The sequence below is a fragment of the Mytilus trossulus genome, chromosome 7, assembly GCF_036588685.1.
Source record: "Mytilus trossulus isolate FHL-02 chromosome 7, PNRI_Mtr1.1.1.hap1, whole genome shotgun sequence".
Taxonomy (NCBI): domain Eukaryota; kingdom Metazoa; phylum Mollusca; class Bivalvia; order Mytilida; family Mytilidae; genus Mytilus; species Mytilus trossulus.
Genome location: NC_086379.1, coordinates 63,186,490 through 63,207,789, shown reverse-complemented (window position 1 = coordinate 63,207,789; position 21,300 = coordinate 63,186,490). Strand labels below are relative to the sequence as shown.

The 21,300-nt window shown below is 32.0% G+C and overlaps 1 protein-coding gene across 1 annotated transcript in view; it reads left to right on the top strand.

The window, feature by feature from the left end:
* LOC134726590 (uncharacterized) overlaps window positions 1–21,300 on the top strand; it is a 120,554-nt gene that overhangs the window by 86,587 nt on the left and 12,667 nt on the right. The window contains exons 44-69 of the mRNA XM_063590999.1: window positions 420–581; window positions 1,042–1,203; window positions 1,476–1,574; window positions 1,807–1,908; window positions 2,203–2,329; window positions 2,852–2,945; window positions 3,596–3,716; window positions 4,089–4,198; window positions 4,642–4,756; window positions 5,132–5,257; window positions 6,217–6,344; window positions 6,893–7,086; window positions 7,596–7,720; window positions 9,334–9,573; window positions 10,205–10,364; window positions 10,801–11,016; window positions 11,587–11,870; window positions 12,310–12,450; window positions 13,119–13,214; window positions 13,871–14,074; window positions 14,617–14,869; window positions 15,247–15,413; window positions 17,523–17,684; window positions 18,086–18,247; window positions 18,677–18,838; window positions 20,560–20,829. Of these exons, the coding sequence (XP_063447069.1) occupies window positions 420–581; window positions 1,042–1,203; window positions 1,476–1,574; window positions 1,807–1,908; window positions 2,203–2,329; window positions 2,852–2,945; window positions 3,596–3,716; window positions 4,089–4,198; window positions 4,642–4,756; window positions 5,132–5,257; window positions 6,217–6,344; window positions 6,893–7,086; window positions 7,596–7,720; window positions 9,334–9,573; window positions 10,205–10,364; window positions 10,801–11,016; window positions 11,587–11,870; window positions 12,310–12,450; window positions 13,119–13,214; window positions 13,871–14,074; window positions 14,617–14,869; window positions 15,247–15,413; window positions 17,523–17,684; window positions 18,086–18,247; window positions 18,677–18,838; window positions 20,560–20,829 (4,182 nt within the window). The remainder of the gene's footprint in view (window positions 1–419; window positions 582–1,041; window positions 1,204–1,475; window positions 1,575–1,806; window positions 1,909–2,202; window positions 2,330–2,851; window positions 2,946–3,595; window positions 3,717–4,088; window positions 4,199–4,641; window positions 4,757–5,131; window positions 5,258–6,216; window positions 6,345–6,892; window positions 7,087–7,595; window positions 7,721–9,333; window positions 9,574–10,204; window positions 10,365–10,800; window positions 11,017–11,586; window positions 11,871–12,309; window positions 12,451–13,118; window positions 13,215–13,870; window positions 14,075–14,616; window positions 14,870–15,246; window positions 15,414–17,522; window positions 17,685–18,085; window positions 18,248–18,676; window positions 18,839–20,559; window positions 20,830–21,300) is intronic.

The following is a 21,300-nucleotide window of genomic DNA, read 5'->3' as shown; positions in this document are numbered from 1 at the left end:
TGTTTATATATTCTGCATAATAAATTTGTAATCTCTCATTCAAAGAAATAACTATTATAAACTAATTCAAACTAATAAATGCATTCCAGACTGTTTTTTGAAGCCATTGATTGTAAGATTTGGACAGTTCAAACAAAAGTTATTTCTAGGTTTTCATACTACTGCAAAAATTTGCAGCCATATAATGGTATGGTGATGTCCTAGTCCTCGTCTTTCACATATAATGGTATGGTGATGTCCTAGTCCTTGTCTTTGAAAATCATTTGGTTTCCAACCAATAGCACAAATATATTCTTTGGTTTTTTTCTTGTGTGAAATTGATTCTTGTCTGTACTGAAGAACTTTGAAATTAGAAAAAAATATCTTGGTAATATTGATGTAAATCAAACAATGGTTTAAACTGTTCTTACTTTTTTCAGATGTTTGTAAACCAGGAGAATATTCCCCAACTGGATTACAACCCTGCACCAAATGTTCTGTTGGTACCTACACTGATACTTACAATTCTACTATATGCCAGTCTTGTCCACCAGGGAATTCCACCTTAAGTACAGGAACAAACAGTCTACATTATTGTATAGGTAAGTTTTAAAGACATTATTATCTTTCTTGTGATATTTAGGTCTGCATTTTACAAACAGTAGTATTTTGAAAAATTCTGCACAGTTTTTAATATTTTATTATGCCCCACCTAAGATAGTAGAGGGGCATTATGTTTTCTGGTCTGTGCTCCTGTTTGTCTTTTTGTTCGTCTGTCCTGCTCCAGGTTACAGTTTTTGGTAGAGGTAGCTATTGATGAAGTTGAAGTCCAATCAACCTGAAACTTAGTTATATGTTCCTTATGATATGATCTTTCTAATTTTAATGCCAAATTAGAGTTCTGACCCCAATTTCACAGTCCACTGATCATAGAAAATGATAGTGCATAGAAAATGATAGTGCGAGTGGGGCATCCGTGTACTGGGGACACAGTCTTTGAAATATATTATTCTTTATACTCAAAGTTCTTAGAATTTATTTATGATTCTATGATATTTACAGATGAATGTCCAATGGGGAGATACAGTCATACAGGTCTTATTCCATGTCAGCCATGTCAAAAGATGTATTACACTGATAAAACAAGGTCCAAGTCATGTACAGAATGCCCTCCTGGTCAAGTAACTGCTTCAACAGGAAGTGCTACAGTTAATCAGTGTTATGGTAATTTATTTCTTTATTCATATTGAAAAAATACAAATATTATAGATAGAAGAAGAAATGGAGTATGTGTGTAAATGGGACAGCGATGAGTTTTTTGGTGCCGTGACCCAACTTAATTTAGATGAAACAAATTTTTCAGCATAGAAGTGTTCAGATATTTGAAAAAGGTTATCATTTATTAAAATAGGCAAGTGCACTTCTAATTCAGATACTCAATGATAAAAGATGAATTTTGGAAATTATTGTAATTTGTTATTATCTTTATATTACAGATCCTAAAGTATGTTCTAATGATATTTGTATTAATGGTACCTGCATGCCAATGGACAGTGGAAGACATTTTGTTTGTGATTGTTTGCCAGGATTTATTGGTAAGTGTTTTTAAAAGTAAGATTAGATGGTTGAGAACTCTTTTTACACTTACACTTTTGAGAACCAATGTTTTTAGGTTTAATGTTGTATAAAAGTTAAATAGAGCAATAGAAAAAAGGTTGTGATGTCTTCAGAAAATTTGATGATCTATCTTTTGTACAGAAAAAAGATTGCTTCATTTCTATTTTTAGTACTACTCAAGTATTTTATGAACAGTTTTAACTTTTTCAGGTGCTGTGTGTGATGTTAATGTACAAGAATGTGACAGTAACCCATGTGTTAATGGTGACTGTGTAGATGAAATAAACAGCTACAGTTGTACATGTTATCAAGGTAAATTCTTAAATAAAAAATACAAAATGCAATAGCATAAGTCAGTAACAGATCATTGTACATGTTATCAAGGTAAATTCAGATAAAAAGTAAAAAAATACCACCAAAACACCATAACTTAAGACTGCTTTGTGAAATAAGGTTATTTATTGTTTAGATATAATAGGATCAAATCATGTAATCAATATTTGATTGCAGTCTATTACTCCAATAGGAATGTGAAACTTGTAACTTAACATGGAAATTATCTGAATATTCAATAGCTTCTTATGGACAATATTTTTCTGTAAATAGGTTATACAGGACACAATTGTGAAACCAGTATCAATGACTGCTCCCTGAATACCTGTAGCAATGGTACATGCATTGATGGTGTGAATTCATCTACCTGTCTCTGTTATGATGGATTTACTGGTGATAGGTATGTATAAATAAAGGATCCCTGAAAACCTCTAGTATTATTTTTATATTTTGTTTAAACAGTGGGGGTATACAAAAAACTATACATACTGTTTTACCTCTGTCTGTCTGTCTATCTGTCCATCCATTCATCCAATGAATATTTTCATTGCATCTTTCTCATGAACAGCATCATAAGGATTTCTGAAATTTGATTTCAGATATAGGATGTGATGTGTTTTCAGATTCATCACTCAACAACTTCCTGTTTACCAAACACTTACACATTTTTACACAGTTTCACTTGTTGTGTCTGCAGTAATGGATTGACAGATGACAAGTAAAAACCTACATTATTGCCTTATTAGTCTCTGCTGAAACAATTTCTCTGGTGATCTTGAATTTGTATAAATGACTTATCTCTGAGAGCTTGAAACATGGTAAATACCTTGTATGTTGGTTGTCTTAATAACATAATATTTGAAAAATAATGAATAACATTCTACGCTATTCTAATGTACAGATGTGAATCATTGTGTTGCAGTTCTTGTGTAGAGAAGACTGAATGTGATCCAAATACTTGTGAACATGGTGGTCTATGTATAGATTTGATAGACGACTTCATCTGTAACTGTTCTGTAAGTGTTCACTTATGTTATAGCTTGTGTATTGATATATTTATGTACACGAGTCTCCAAAGGTCCAATTTTTTCTCCAATATTTTGGGTGAGGGTCATATTTTTTTTCTTAAAATGTTTTGAAATTTCAAACTTTATGAAAAGTTTCAAGAAGAAATCTTAATTGCACAGTATTGGGAAATAGATTTTAGAATTTTGACCTCATTTATTTTGTGTCAGAAACCTTTATTATGTAAAAATTTGATCAGAATCCCAATTCAGACCTTATCAAGCTTGAATAATTTTTCCAATCTTGCCCAAACTGTTTATGGTTAGACCTCTGCGGTAGTATCAGTCTACGCTCAGTGAAGCATTTAATTTGACATTTTTAAAATACCTCTTTATTATGTGTATTAAAGATGTTAATTGTTTTCAAATTTTTAGTCTGAATTTTGGATCAAACTGCAAAATAATTCTTAAAGTTTATGTTAAAAAATCTGGATTTAATACCAAATCAGTAAACTATAAATGTCTGAAGTATGGATCTCAATTGGAACAAAATAAAAAAAAATTATTTGGATTCCAAGTCATATATTTGCTATTTCTGCATAGTGTGAATTACACAGTTTGCTGTTTGTAATTGTTATTTATTATTATTGTATTCCATTCAGGGTACAGGTCATGTTGGAAAGAATTGCAGTATGTTACCTGAGAGATGTTATAATGGATCTTGCTTAAATGATGGAGTTTGTCATCCACATGTCAATGGTTATAGCTGTTCCTGTGCTCAAGGTAAATAAGGAGGTGTGCTAGAATATTACACAAACAACACATAGAAATATAATGGGTTTCTGTTCCTTGCATGGTCAGGTTGTTGTCTCTTTGACACATTCCCCATTTCCATTCTCAATTTTAATTATCTAAAGATTATATATTTAATGTATTTTTTGTAAAAGGGCAAAGATAAAATTTTAACTACTTTATATGTCTCTTCTATGGATGCAAGAACTGTATAAATAAATATTTGGAATAAAAGATTTTTTTTTATGTTTAGAAACGGAAAATTTACTATTTAGTTTTGTTGAATTAGAATGAATAATATAAATGAAATATAATTTCACTGGTAAAGCCTTACTGACAATGAATTGACATTTTATATCACAGGGTATACAGGAGAATACTGTCAGATCAACATTGATGAATGTCAAGGCAACTATTGTAGAAATCAAGCTGTCTGTGTGGATGGGGTCAACTCTTATACTTGTCTTTGCCAGGTAGCTTACTATTTTAGAAATCTTTTTTATGTTCCCTCTGTAGTGGAGGAGGGCACTAAGTTTTATCCTTGTCCATTTGTATATCTGTCCATACTTTCCATTACATACTCTAGTTTTCCTCGTTCAATTTTATGACACTTATACACAATGCTTATAAACACAAAACACAGATCAAGTTTGAATTTGGGTTCCCAGAAAGAACCACAGACCTCCGAGTAAACAAAGATTGGAGTCAAGCACACTTGCCATGTGCAGGGTTTAAACTCATCACCTCAGTGTTGACAGGCTAGGGGTACAGTAAAGGAACTACTTAGACCACTCTGCCACTCAGGTCCTTTAAATGAAAGTGATGATATGGCTTGACAGAGGTAAAAAAAATGTTATCAAGGCAATAGTTTCAGTAACCACATATTAACAAACCACACTTTCTTTTTTATTTACAGCCAGGTTACAATGGTTCCCAGTGTAATTACAACACTATGTGTGATACCAGTCCTTGTGTGAATGGAGCATCATGTCAGACTACACTGACTGGTTTTATGTGTAATTGTTCACTAGGTAAGATTTAGTTTGTGTAATTACAACACTATGTGTGATACCAGTCCTTGTGTGAATGGAGCATCATGTCAGACCACACTAACTGGGTTTATGTGTAATTGTTCACTAGGTAAGATTTAGTTTGTGTAATTACATCTAATTGATAGGTCGAGTATTGAAGGACTTACTCTGACTCCATGCATACTGGATAAACCTGGACTTCATATGTATTGTCCATTGACAACGCTTGATATGTCCATATTTAACTACCTAGCTATCAGATATCAGAAAAATGCATATTAAAAAAGGAATTATATTACATGCAATACCTATAATTATATGCAGAAATAATGTTTTTTTTGTTTTTTTTAACTCTGAATTTGATTTGTTTTACAGGTTACTCTGGTGTATTGTGTGAAGTAAACATAGACGAATGTAAACAGAATAATTGTAATCCTGAAACATCACAGTGTGTAGACCAGATAAATAGTTACACCTGTAATTGTCTACCTGGATGGACAGGTAAGACTTAATTAATTGATGATGTTTGCTCTCCATCCAAGAAACCTTGTTTCATGCACATTTGGGATGGGAACAAATAATCAATAAATCTAAAGATAGCCTGTTCAAAGTGAGTTGGTCTTGAAAAAGAGGTAAAAGATACAATAATGCTGGGACATTCAAAAGTTAAATAGAAACTGTCCATGTCAAAAAGACGCTGAAAAGCCAAATCCATAAAATACTTCATAGAAAACTAAACACGAAGTAACAGAATCCCCCACCCAAAACTTGGTGATCTCAGGTGGCCCAGAAGTGTAAGCAGACTTACATTAAAATTCTTCCTGAGTCTCAGTCCTTTTATTCATCTCAAGAAGTAGAAAAACAGAAAATACATAGAAAACCAAAATTGTGTTGAAAAAAGAAGTAGACTGAAAAAATGAGGTACAAGTAGCTTGTTCTAAATAAACAATGCTCACAATATATGAAACAATCTCTTATTTTTGTTTTTGTTTATTAAATACAAGTTTTCTGATATAGAAATATTGTATATGTATTCAAATACCTTGTATTTTTTCTACCAATTGTTAATCAGAGCTTTTTGGTATTTGGTACCAAATATTAAAAGCAATACCATATGGTTGAGTTTTTATAGGGGATAGTGTGTATTACTGAAAATTCAGAAATTATTGCGATGTTTTTATTATTATTGCTAAAATTGCAACAGGGTTATAATCGCAATAATTTAAACTCACATTTTGAAATATTTTATATGAATTAGACAGGATTTATTTTTATGTTGCAAAAATTAAAATCGCATTATAGCCTAAAATGAATAAATCGCAATAATAAATACACTCAATGATTTCTGAATTTAGAGTGTTTAGTAGTAATGTTAATTACATATTGATTTACATATCTGAAGGTTTTTATAAGCTAGCATATATGTCCTTTCAAGTAATAAATTATTTGTGATATTTTAGGTGAATTTTGTGATGAGCCTACAAATGAATGTCTATCAAGTCCATGTGCTCATAGCAGTCAGTGTTTTGATCATGAAAACCAGTTCTCCTGTTCTTGTGTTGATGGATATACTGGTCACAACTGTTCAGTAAGTGTTCCATTTTCTATTTCAGTATACCAATAAATTGACATAGTTTTAGAAAAAACAAAATATACAATAGAAAAAAGTTAGCTATTCAGGAGTTGTTATTTCATAAATTTTGCAAGTAAGAATAAGTATCTCTACATTGTTAACTATGTGATTATTTAAAAACTAGGATGTGGTTTAAAAATATATTAAAATTTTACTTCTTAACTGGGGATTTTCTTGACAAAATGGTTTCTGTGGATTCATTATTTTTGGTAGGATACCAATTTTTGGTGATTTCGATGATAACTGGGAACCGTTAAGTTCAATGTTCAACTTTTCTACAGGCTTTTAAGCCGACTTCACAAAACCATGAAATCAAGTATACATGAAAATACATTTGTTCCTCAATCCATGAAAATTGCTACCATAGAAAAAATAAATGAATCCATAGAAGAATCTGTTGGTATTGAATTTAAAGAAATACTTGCGGAATGATAATGATGTCCAAAATTCTAGGTGTTCATCAGTATCAGCTATATGTAATAACATGAAACTTTTCCTTTTAGACCCAGGTTATTGGGTGTGATTCACATCCCTGTTACAATGACGGCCAGTGTTTAGACCTAGTAAATGGCTATAAATGTACATGTAAGGGGAGTTTTACTGGAAATCAGTGTGAGAACCATATAGACCTGTGTGTCGGATATCCTTGTTTACACAATGGTACATGTCAAGAACTGGTGAACACCTTTATATGCAAGTAAGTGTATTTTAAAAAATGTGTTATGTTTTCCTAGATTTGACAATTTAAAATTTTATGCACCTTTCTGATTTTAAGATTTTCATGTCAACTATTTCATACATTTATGACTTTTTTTTATGAATAAAAGGGAAGACAATACCAATTTGGGAATAAAAAAAACACAAGTTAGAAAGAGAAACAGACTCATGGCAAAAAAATAAGACTTAATACAAACAGTGCACAAAACGCTACTTACAGAAGGCACTTTGGCAGATCCAGCCATTTTTAAAAGGGGGCTCCCAACCCAGGACAAAGGGAGGGTTCCAACCATTTCTCCTCATTAAAATTAAATGGTCGTTTAAAAAAAGGGGGTTCCAACCCTTGGAACCCTCCCCCTGGATCCGCCACTGACACAAACCCCACCCAAAAAAAAGTGTGATCTGACAGCATGGTCAGAAGTTTATGAACTTGATCTTGTTAACTTTTATTTATTTTTTAACTTGACCAATGATATTGATTTGTTACAGATGTGAAGTTGGATGGACGGGCAGTAGATGTGAATCATTGATAGATAACTGTGTTAGCTTACCATGTTACAACAATGCTGTCTGCATCAATGGTATCAACCAATACACTTGTGTTTGCAAACCAGGTCAGTAGAATTACAATTTTTATTTGAAAGTGAGGCTGGCAGGGCAATACTCTTTCAGTAATGTTTGAATTGTGCTGATGCTTGATAATTTTATGTTGAGTTATTTCTTCTTTGTAGAAAGGACAAATATATGACTTATTTCCATTATTTAGTGACCAGAATCGTAACAGTCGGGATAATTGTTAGCAATTGATATAAAGGGTGTAAAGGGCAACCCTGACAAAGGTTTATTTTGTGTGCCCCAGTTGACCAACCTATATAGTAAATGAGAAATTATTATATAATTGAGAAAAATATTGATGTTTTTTTGTTTTTGTTTTGAAATATAATTAATGATTGACAGCAAACCACAAACACACAATAAAATGAACAATAAAATGAAAAAGACATCTAGAGATCAAGGCTTCCAAAAAATTTTTGTGCCTGTAAGCCGGACATTTTATTTATGATCCCGATTTTAATATCTAAGACTACGTCACAAAAGGCAATTACTGTAATCAGATGGCCATCCCAATGATTGACATTAGTCTAGATTTAAGAAAAAAAAACACTATTAAACTTTACTTTGATATGAATTCGATGTTATGAAGTAAACTGTTAAAATTGGCAGTGCATCATTCAATGTGTACACATCAGCGTGCACATATCTGCCTGAGGCTTTTTATTTGTGCAAAATTACATTGTCAAAAACTTTATTCACATTTTCCCAAACCGGATGTTGCCTTGTCAATGGTAAAACATGGACCAAAATCGGATACGTTTCAAAGCCCGACTGAGTGAAGAAGCTCTTTCCACGATATGTCTTCAACAAAATACTTGAAATGAACGTAAGATACAGGTATCAATGATAATTTTAGCATTTTTGAAGAAATGTAGGATGCATAATTGTTTTTCTCTAAATTTCCCACCTGTGCACATGCGCACACGTGTACTTGTTCATGCAACGAAGTTCTGAGGATTTTTCATTTAAAACCTTTTTAAATGTTTCATCAAATCATGTCTATAAATGTATTTATTATAACTTAATCTATTGGACTGAATCAATTAGATACAAACCGCTGAAATGTACGAAAATAATTGTGAATAGACCGATTAATTAAATACGATGTCCGGTACTGACAATTATAGTTTACCTGTCACCTGAACAGGTAGTTTTCAGCTGTTCAACAACTAACTAGCCTTGATTAAAATTAAAAGTATTGAAGTAGGTGTTGTTTTGATAGTAATTAATCATCATATCACTTTTATGACAGGAAATGTGGGGCTTTTAAGGCAAAAGTTTGGGTCAAAAAGTTCGTGAATTATATTAAAATGACCGAAAAAGTCTTGAAACTAAAAAGTATATGTCAGTTTCATGCTTTGCCCAGCCGGACTTTTAACGGACATTATACAAATTACCGGAATATATGACCGTTTTGGAAGCCTTGCTAGAGATAACATTGGAGGGTTGTGTTTTGTAAAACATTTACATTGTATATACTAATTTTCAGATTATTGCAGCATTGTATGTAAGAACATTAAAACATGTGCTGACGTTATGGCATTATCTAAAATGTATACTTAAAACAAATGAATTTGAAAGTTTACTGATTATAATTTTAACATAATTTCAGGTTATACTGGAAGTCACTGTCAGCTGGACATTGATGAATGTCTTACAGATCCATGTCTTCATGAAGGAGTTTGTACAAATCTGATTGGTGGATATTATTGCACATGCCCAGATGGGTATACTGGAACAGATTGTGCTGACCTTGATATTCCATGTCCTTCATGTCAGAATGGGGCTATTGATTGTTTTAATGGAGAATGTGTCTGCCTACCAGGCTTTATTGGTCCTGATTGTGGTAAAGGTAAAAATAACTATAGATCATTTGTTTGTGAACTGTGTTTCAAGGGAGATAACTTATTATTAGATACCTTTGTTTCAAGGGAGCTAATTCATTATAAAAGTTCCTTTGGTAAAATGATTGTTCAGATAATCTGACTTTTTTGTTTTCAATAAAGAGGTATTGTTGTTAAAGCTTTCATCCATAGTACAATTAATACACAGTGATCAGTCTAAGTGATTTGAATCCTCAATTAGGGGAAAGAAGCATACATCTTATTTCAAAGTTTACCTCTGTATTGCAATTCCAACTGAATCATCAGTAAACTATTTAGGAATGTAAATCAGTTTTATCCAAGAATATCTATGACTATCCTCTTTATACTTCTGTAAATAAATGAATTTTAAAATCGTTTTATTTTTCATGAAATTTTCAATTGTGGGAAAGAAGTTTTGATGTCTTCTTGTAAGATTTCATGAAAATCTTGACACAGGAAAAGTTCAAAATATACAATTTTAAATAAGAGAAAACTTTTTGTTTAGGTGCTGAAAGAATACTTAACTAAAAGTATTTTTTTCAAAGTAAGAAGAGTTTGTAATAAATGTGTTTTTAATTGTTTTACTCACTCTTATGCATTTCTTATTCTATATTTCAGAGGTAAACCCTGACTTTGATTTGTATTTCCATGGTAACAATAGGATAGATACAGGTGTTAAAAGAATAAAGAATAGAAACCAGTTTAGTGTGTGTCTATGGTACAAGGCTTTTGGTCTGGTGTCATCTATGCCTGTTCTAACTCTAGTGGCTGTAAATGGGTAAATTATTTTCTAAGTTAGAAAATAAACAAGTTTTTAATGTGAAAATTCAACTTTTATTCATAATAACACATTTATGTAACTTTTGAATAATGCAGATTTTGTTAACCCCTCAGGAGCTCCAAGGTTTACCCCTCAGTTTTGTTGGGATAAATATGAATAATAAAGATATTTGATATTAAAAAAAGAGAGACTGAAGCTCAGTGGCGAAATAAAGTTTGATTTTCTCAATCTTTTTCAGTTCTTTCATATGTATTTAGGAGTTGTCTTATTTTTTCGAAAATAATGAAGTCTCTTCTTGTTGTCTTACACTTTTTTATTGTCAATAAATATCTTAACTTATTAACCTATTAATATATAGTTAAAGCCATAGGATCTAAGATTTTGTTTGACAATGATGCTATCAACATGTTCTCAGAGGTTTATTTGTTTTCAGTATTAGGGAAGATGATGTTTTAAGTATATACAGTGACCGTATACACCTGTCCTACTTCAGACAGACAGAGTTCAACATATCAGTGACACCAGGATCATGGAATCATTTATGTGTAACTTGGGATAGCCATGATAGTGGACACTGGTCAGTTTATATTAATGGTTGGATACAGGTAGAGGGCAATGAATTTGGTAATGGTCAAGAACTTCCACAAAGGTAAATAACCACTTTACATGTATAATAGATTCCCTTGGAACTTTAAACCTTTTAAATATTTTATCACAGTAGACAATTGAATAAGGATGGTTTATTGACCTTTATTTATTGTCATCTCAAAATTATATGGACTAATGGAATGACAAGAGAGATCTCAAAATATTTCAGATCTCATAATTTTCACACTACTGTGGATTCATTATTATTCGTTGAATACCAATTTTCGTGGATTTCATGGGGACAAGGGAACCACGAATTCTAATGTTCAACGAAATACAGATTTTCTAAAGGAATGTATGCAGAATTTGCCAAAGGACAAATTTACATATCCACGAATATGCAAGTGTTCATTAATCCACGAAAATTGGTACCCACTAAAATAAATGAATCCACAGTAATTAGAATTTGTATTTTCAGGAGCGTTTGCATTATTTGTTTACATCATTTCCTAAAATGTATTATTACATACCGGTAGACATCAAATCAATTATTAGTTAATGGGTATCATGATATAAATTTATAGAAATTTTAACATATTTTGTACTAACTTAAACAATTCGAAATTTTCAGACAAAAACTTGTATTTGGACAAGCTACAGAAAATCCTAACAGTACATTTCATGGTATGATTAGTCAGGTGAATTTGTATGATACTGTACTGAATGAGTCTGAGATTACAAATGGAGGTAAAAACTGCTCTATCAGTATGCCAGTAGGGTCAGTATTTAGGTGGCAAGAATTTACCAGCTTTATCAGCACAGAAACTGCAGGTGTGAATGTGATTGAACCATCTCTATGTGGAAGTGAGGAATGTCCCTTAAGTTATGAAGGGGAATGGTGTAATACAACTGAAGGTAATTATAATGATATGTTAGGTTTTCCCTTGATATGGTATAACTTTCTGTTCATCCTTGATATGGTATAACTTTCTGTTTGTCCTTGGTATGGTATAACTTTCTGTTCGTCCTTGATATGGTATAACTTTCTGTTCATCCTTGGTATGGACTCATTGCTGCTTTCAAATTTAAAATAAGTTTAAAGTTTTATTAGTTTATCAGTGCAGAGTACAAAAAACAAACATTCACCTATGCATAAGTCGTTGCTTTCAAGATATGTTTAAAGGATCCAGCAACTCTTTTCACAAAAATCTTACGAGTAAAACCTCTTGAACGTCAAGAATATTCAGGATAACTTATAATTAAAAAAAGACTTAGTGTAATTTGAAATTTTATTGTGTAAATAAGTAGAACATAGAAGACTTAGGGATGAATACTTATGTACTTTCTTTTAAAGATACGGAGGCACCAACAGTAATATACTGTCCAGAATATATACAAGTTGTTACTGCTAACAGACTTAATATTGTGAATTGGACAGAGCCTCAGTTTAGAGATAATGTAGGGATCATCAATGTAGTACAGACACACAGATCAGGTATGTATTGAATCAGATTTAGAAATATATTTATTAAGTTTTGGGCTACAAGTTCAGGATAAGAGTAGGCAAAACTTTTTTTGAAACATTGCAGTAAATCAATACAAAGTTCCAACCCTGGATAAACACATAACTACCCTCTGCTCACTTAGCAAACAGTTTTTGAGGGCTGTATATTTGAATCACTTGGTCCACTCCTTAATCTATGGGTCAATCTGTTTGTCTGTCAGTCTTTGTGCCTTGTTAGTACATTTAAACGGCTGGATGGATATAAATGCGTCTTAAACATTTGTAGAACACTAACTGAGGATGTGCATAAGGGAATATATTTCTGGTCCAACATGTTAAAGGGAGATAATTATATTTACTTACTTCAATATTTCTATATGTGGTAATAGTTAATGTAAGCCAATGGGTATCTTAATGTGAGATGACAAACTTTCAATTTTTGTTAGCTGTAAAATTAGGAATGGATTCATGCATTTATTAATGCTCAATACAATAAGTTCACTTAAATGCCATTAAAAACATTGGATGGCCTCAAATTTAGTAGATACAAGGTACATTAAGCAAAGAAAAATTGTTATTATTGGTATAAAATTCATTTCAATTACTTTACTTACTTCATATATTATGTATGTATAAAAACTTGCCTTTAAACGTTGTAGGTCAAGTGTTTGCCTATGGAGAGTATGATGTAATGTATATTGCCTATGACTCAGAGAATAACACAGCTATCTGTAGTTTTACCGTGTATGTTATACGTAAGTATCTTTACTATTCTCTAGTTTAATTTTTTTTTTGAGAAGGGCAAAAGTGATACTGCTTTTTAAAATTTTGTTTTAATCGCAAATGGAGGTGTAAGAAATAATAAATATACTATAAACCTTAAAATACAATACTTTGGAGAAAATGTAATAATAAGCCTGCTTCACATTTCCTGATTTCCAAATGATTTGTATGTCTTTTTTTATGTCTCTGCTGCAGTGGAGGGGGCATGGAGTGTAACCTCTGTCCATACATCCCAAAATTAGTTTCCTTTCTCTAACTTTAATTTGTCTTAACCAAATGTTATAAAACTTTTACACAATGCTGATGACCTCTGATTACAGATCAATTTTATATTTGGGTGGTGTCACTTTTACAACTCTGTATTTATGTCTCTTTATAAAAATATATGCAAGGGGATGCATCATCGTTCCCCATTTATTTTAAAATAAGATTAATTCAAGGTAAAAGTTGAAAGAATAATTGATTGGTTGCTGTTTGCTTAATGTCAAGCGACTTAAAGTAAATTTAATATAAAAGCATTTTTTTATTTACTAAGATGTGTATTTTTATGAGAAAAGCAGTCCAAAGAAAAATAAAGAAGTCAGAATAACAATTGAATCATTTTTTATATTATTTATATTTTTTTCAGCATTTAATTGTTCCTTGCCTGCACCACCATCTAATGTGATCTTGACATGCTCTAGCTGGTCGGAGGGTTTACAATGTTCTGTCAAATGTCAAAATCCCAAAGTTCAGAGCTTTGTAGAGGAAGTACCACCATTTTATAAATGTGGTCGTGAAGGATTCTGGGACCCACCCAGAGGGAGAGAATTTAACTTCCCTACTTGCGCTGGTAAGTGTCCACTAATTTATACTAGAAACTGATAGGCGTTTATATGTTTCTTGACACCATGGAAATAGCTTGACACAGTTACTTTTATATCTTGGTGCTTTGATGCTATTGAGCATTAATATGTTGTTCAAATTCACATATTTTGTTAGAAATCACGGAAAGAGGTAATAGAGAAAAGAGAAAGAAGACTGACTGAGTATCACTTATTTTATGCTACAAAGAGTCATATAACCCGTCAGAAGTCCTGTTTTAGTTCATTTCTCATCTGTTAATATATTTAACAATTAAAAAAGACTCCCAAAAAAAAAATACAAGAGAAATAGGTTTTAACAACTCTGAGAATTAAATGTCACCTGGTATTTTAATTCTTGTTATTTGATTTCAATAATAACTATTATCTCATATAAGTCTTGTTTACTATTATATTGAAACAGAAATCAAGCTATATCCAATTCAAATGCATTATAAAAATCTATAAGTATATGAGACTATATGTCTTTTCAAAACCTTGTTTAATGATACCTTGTTCAATAACTTTGTAGAATCTTCCTCCCCTGACGGAACAATAAAAGGAGAGTTAGTATATCTAGGACCTCCCTGCACACTCAGTTCTAAACAGATACTTAATGAGAGCTTTGTTAAAAATATGAACAATTGGAACATGGAATTTGGACTGTGTCCGGAGATTGGTTGTAATTTTTCCAACATAACTATATTATGTATGTCATCAGGAAAAAGACGGAAAAGATCAACAAAATCTACATATAATGTTACATTTGACATTCCAGTAAATGGGTAAGGGATTATAATTATTTGATCTTTTTTTAAAAAAGAAATATATTTTTAGACATGTAGACAAACATGAATTGAATAGCTTTACTTCATTCTAAGAAAAACAGTGATATTTCTAATGTATAAAGAAGTGTAATGTGCATTGTCTATATGAGTTAAGGTCAAATTAGATTGACTTTGGAGCTTAGCAATAACTACATTGAAGTGAATGTTCAATTTAAAAAAAAAACTTTAATGATAAATTAAAGAATTTGTGGAAGTATGATGAAGAAGTTATGCTTTTGAAGATTTTTTCCCTCTTATTTTGCAAGTTGATTCATTGATATACTACCTATACTAGACTGATCTTAGTTTTCCTCTATTTTTTTCTCTCGTAACAGGAGCTTAATGAGTGATGGGGTAAATGCCTTGCCATTGACCCAGTTAGAGACCATGATTAAGAATGAGGAATTCAACACAGATGATTTCTCCTGTGATGCAGAGAAACTAGTGGTTAAACCATACATCAAATGTCAGATAGGACAGATTCTTCTTGACACAACCTGTGGTAAATATCGGAACTAGTAGTTAAACCATAGATCAAATGTCAGATAGGACAGATTCTTATTGACACAACCTGTGGTAAATATCAGAACTAGTAGTTAAACCATACATCAAATGTCAGATAGGACAGATTCTTGTTGACACAACCTGTGGTAAATATCACAACTAGTAGTTAAACCATACATCAAATGTCAGATAGGACAGATTCTTATTGACACAACCTGTGGTAAATATCACAACTAGTAGTTAAACCATACATCAAATGTCAGATAGGACAGATTCTTATTGACACAACCTGTGGTAAATATCAGAACTAGTATGTTAAACCATACATCAAATGTCAGATAGGACAGATTCTTATTGACACAACCTGTGGTAAATATCAGGACTAGTCTTGTTTGTCAGGTAGGACAGATTCTTATTGACACTTCCTGTGGTAAATATCAGGACTAGTCTCGTTTGTCAGATAGGACAGATTCTTATTGACACTTCCTGTGGTAAATATCAGGACTAGTCTTGTTTGTCAGATAGGACAGATTCTTATTGACACAACCTGTGGTAAATATCAGGACTACTCTTGTTTGTCAGAAAGGACAGATTCTTATTGACACAACCTATGGTAAATATCAGAACTAGTAGTTAAACCATACATCAAATGTCAGATAGGACAGATTCTTATTGACACAACCTGTGGTAAATATCAGGACTACTCTTGTTTGTCAGATAGGACAGATTCTTATTGACACAACCTATGGTAAATATCAGAACTAGTAGTTAAACCATACATCAAATGTCAGATAGGACAGATTCTTATTGACACAACCGGTGGTAAATATCAGGACTAGTCTTGTTTGTCAGATAGGACAGATTCTTATTGACACTTCCTGTGGTAAATATCAGGACTAGTCTTGTTTGTCAGATAGGACAGATTCTTAATGACATTACCTGTGGTAAATATCAGGACTAGTCTTGTTTGTCAGATAGGACAGATTCTTATTGACACAACCTGTGGTAAATATCAGGACTTGTCTTGTTTGTCAGATAGGACAGATTCTTATTGACACAACCTGTGGTAAATATCAGGACTACTCTTGTTTGTCAGATAGGACAGATTCTTATTGACACAACCTATGGTTAATATCAGAACTAGTAGTTAAACCATACATCAAATGTCAGATAGGACAGATTCTTATTGACACAACCTGTGGTAAATATCAGGACTAGTCTTGTTTGTCAGATAGGACAGATTCTTATTGACACTTCCTGTGGTAAATATCAGGACTAGTCTTGTTTGTCAGATAGGACAGATTCTTATTGACACAACCTGTGGTAAATATCAGGACTAGTCTTGTTTGTCAGATAGGACAGATTCTTATTGACACTTCCTGTGGTAAATATCAGGACTAGTCTTGTTTGTCAGATAGGACAGATTCTTTTTGACACAACCTGTGGTAAATATCAGGACTAGTCTTGTTTGTCAGATAGGACAGATTCTTATTGACACAACCTGTGGTAAATATCAGGACTAGTCTTGTTTGTCAGATAGGACAGATTCTTAATGACACAACCTGTGGTAAATATCAGAACTAGTCTTGTTTATCAGATAGGACAGATTCTTATTGACACAACCTGTGGTAAATATCAGAACTAGTCTTGTTTGAGGAGTTGAGTTTTTTCCAACTGTTTTTTTACAATTTGATTTGATACACTACTTTTACACCACAATATCAGATTAGTAAAGGATTGAATGCTCAGACATGTTTAACATCACCACATTCTTCATGTGTATCCCCAGTCATGAGCCTTTAAGTATGTGGTAGTTGTTTAATGGTTGCAGTCTGTCCTATGTGTTTTTCACTTTCCTTATTTTGATACAGAGATGAAAATATTAGACAGAAAATAATTTTTGACCATTTTTTGTGGTAGTAATTTGTTACTTGTACTGATCAAACCATCATAACTTAATTTTATGTTAAGATGATTTTACATATTAAGTTGCTTAAATGTGTATAATTTTTTCATAACATTTCATCCATTTTACACTGAAGGTCATTTTAGATATGTAAATTCAAAGTATATGTTATAGAAAGTCTTTCTATCTTTTCAATTGTAGTGAATTGTATTAGAGGAACATATTATGACAACACCAATGAAGTATGTGGAGTATGTCCTAGGGGTCAGTATACAGACCAGGATAGGCAGACATCATGTAAATCATGTGATGCAGGACACACAACAGAAAGTTCAGGGACAACCAGTGCAACACTTTGTTATAGTAAGTTCTCTTTGTATGTGCAAGTCACATGCAAATCATGTGATAGGATGATTAACAGAATGCATATTCTTAAAATAATATCTAGTGTCAGTAATGTTTGGAATGATTAACTCTTCTACCTAGGAGCACAATTCTGTACCCAGAAAAATATGGTATAGGGTTTAGAGGTAGAAATTATGAATTAATCAAAGTAAATCAGTTCATAATTATTATTATAAGTTTTTTGTAAAGTTTAAAGATTTTTGTTTTACTTGGCCAGTTGGATGAATTACAATAATTTGGTATGGTTTGTCGTCATCCATGATTGTAAATGTTTTCAAAAATCTTCTCTAAGTGTTTATTTTATCTGAATTAAAAAGGATGAAGAGTTTAGTAAAAATTGGACTAATTTCCAATTACAGAATCTTGTACCATTGGAAATTTTTATGACAAGACACTCTCAGACTGTAAACCCTGTGAGAGAGGCTACTACCAAGATGAAACAGGAAAGACAACTTGTAAATCATGTGGAAATGGGCAGACAACTGAGAATACAGGATCTACTTCAGTGACATACTGCCAAAGTAAGAAAATTTATTGTTTTGTTTTTTATATATATGAAATTGGCCACTTTTTCTGTCTGAAAGTTATATCTGAAACATGATAATAAAATCAAATAAAGTTAGTGTTAAAAAATAAATATTTTTAAAACAATGAAATGCATCATCGTTTGTTATTACAAAAATTACTCAGATAAATAATGTGCATTAATTCATACAAATGAAGTCCATATTCAGTTTCAATTTAAGTCTGAAAATTAAATTAGAAACTTAAGGATTTTCGGCAATAGCAATTGTTCGTACCATTGTTTAAGAAAGTTTTCAACATATGATCTATGGTGTAAAAAATCATACCCCGAATTCAATTAATTTTTAAGAAAGTTAATAATGATTCATGAACATTTAGCCCTTTTCCTCACTGATTGATAACTTTATTCTTTAAAACCCTTCCAGATTCCTGCAGAGCTGGTACAGAGTTGTCAGTGTCAGGTACATGTGAACTTTGTGCTCAAGGTACATATAAATCTGATGACAGTCAGGACACTTGCCAGCCTTGTCCTTATGGTTATAGTACACACAATAAAGGTGCAACATCAGTTCAACAATGTTCAGTTGGTAAGTTTCTTATTAAAATTTCAAATATCAAAATAAGGACACATTCATGATCTTAAATTATGTGAAATCCCATATAACTTTTTATACCACCCCAAAAATTGAAAAAAATTTGGTTGTATATTGGTATCAAGTTGGCATCGTCGGCGTCCTAAGACATTTGGGATTAGAAATCTATGAAATTGAAACACAAGTTTTAGGACCATAAAAGGAGGAAGGTTGGGATTGATTTTGGGTGTTTTGGTCCCAACAGTTTAGGAAATAGGCACCAAAAAGGGCCCAAAATAAGCATTTTTCATGGTTTTTGCACAATAACTTTAGTATAAGTGAACAGAAATCTATGAAATTTTAAAACAAGGTTTATGACCACAAAAGGAATGCTTGGATTGATTTTGGGAGTTTTGGTCCCAACAAATTAGGGGCCAAAAGGGTCCAAAATTAAACTTTGTTTTATTTCATCAAACAATGAATTAGTGGGGTTCTTTGATATGCCAAATCTAACTGTGTATTCAGATTCTTAATTTTTGGACCCGTTTTCAAATTGGTCTACATCAAGGTCCAAAGGGTCCAAAATTAAACTTTGCTTGATTTTAACAAAAATTGAATTCTTGGGGTTCTTTGATATGCTGTATCTAAACATAGATTTTTTATTATGGGCCCAATTTTCAAGGTGGTCCAAATCGGGGTCCAAAATTATTATATTAGGTATTGTGCAATAGCAAGAAATTTTCAATTGCACAGTATAGCGCAACAGCAAGAAATCTTCAATTACTTAGTATTGTGCAATAGCCAGAAATCTTCAATTGCACAGTATTGCGCAACAGCAAGAAATATCTAATTGCACAATATTGCGCAATAGCAAGAAATATTCAATTGCACAGTATTGTCCCGTTTTCAAATAGGTCTACATTAAGATCCAAAGGATCAAAAATTATACTTTGTTTGATTTCAACAAAAATTGAATACCTGGGGTTCTTTAAATATGCTGAATCTAACCATGTATTTAGATTTTTAATATTTGGACCCGGTTATCAAATTGGTCCACATTGATTTCTAAAGGGTCTAATATTGAACATTATTTGATTTCATCAGAAATTGAATTCTTGGGGTTCTATGATATGCTGAATCTAACCATGTATTTAGATTTTGGATATTGGACCATAATAGGTAAATGTCCAATTTACAATTTTTAAGTTTTTAAGTTTAAGTTCTTAGACCACATTCATTCTGTGGCAGACACCTATGTTGTGTCAACTATTTAATCACAATCCGAATTCAGAGCTGTATCAAGCTTAAATGTTGTGTCCATACTTGCCCCAACTGTTCAGCGTTCGACCTCTGCAGTCGTATAAAGCTGTGCACTGCAGAGCATCTGGTTTCAAACTTAGATTAAATGATATTTGGCAGAGCCTAAATCATTTGACATATTCATGTCTGAAGAAATAGTGACACCATTTGAGGGTAAATCTTAAATAATTGATAGGTTATTACTTCACATTTTGTTGGGTGTTAATTCTATCATGAAGCAGTGAAAACATTGTTTTTCTATGCATACATTTTAATTTGAAAATATTTTTGGTGGAAATAGTGTCCTAAATAATTATATATATATAATGTGTATACTTGACAGATTTTTTTATCTAATTACATTAATTTATTTTTGTCTCTTGCTATTTTGTATCTCAATTTTCTCCTTTTTTACTGCCATTATTTAAATCTTTCAGTTTCCTGTCCACCAGATTATAAATATGACAGTACAACAGAGAAATGTGTAGTTTGTCCTCCAGGTTACCATCAACCTTATCAAGGTCAAAGCTACTGTATACCCTGCACTAAATTTGATAAGGATATAAGAAAATGTTCCACTGGTGAGATAGATGAATGTGCTATACATCAGGATAACTGTGATGATAATGCTGAGTGTACTGATACTACAGACTCGTTTGAATGTCAATGTAAATTTGGCTTCAAGGGAAATGGAACAACATGTATTGGTGAGTTTTTTTAATCTATTTATTATTCTCCTAACTAATTACAAAGTTTTAGTTTCTTGTAAAAAAGTAGTCCCAAGTCAGGAGCCTAATATTCAGGGATTGATGTTGTTTTGTGAAAGATTAGGTTTTTAGTTTATTGTTGGAATGCAATTTGAATACTTCTTTGACCTGGATTTGAAATAGAAAAATGATGTGTTTACTTTGTGAAATAGATTTATAAATGTATAGAATTCAGATACAACAGGCCCATAGCCAGGCATTTCCAAAGGGGGATATGTTGGACTTACAAACTCGACTTTAACAGTCACAATTCGAACAGAACGTTGACTTTAACAGTGCTTATTTGTTTTCAAGGGGGGGTTCGTCCGAATACGGGTATGTACAAAATGTCATTAAAGGAATAGTATTTACATTAATTGAGATTTCTAAAATTCTATTCCAAGAATTACTAAGATCTGATGTTTTTTGCTG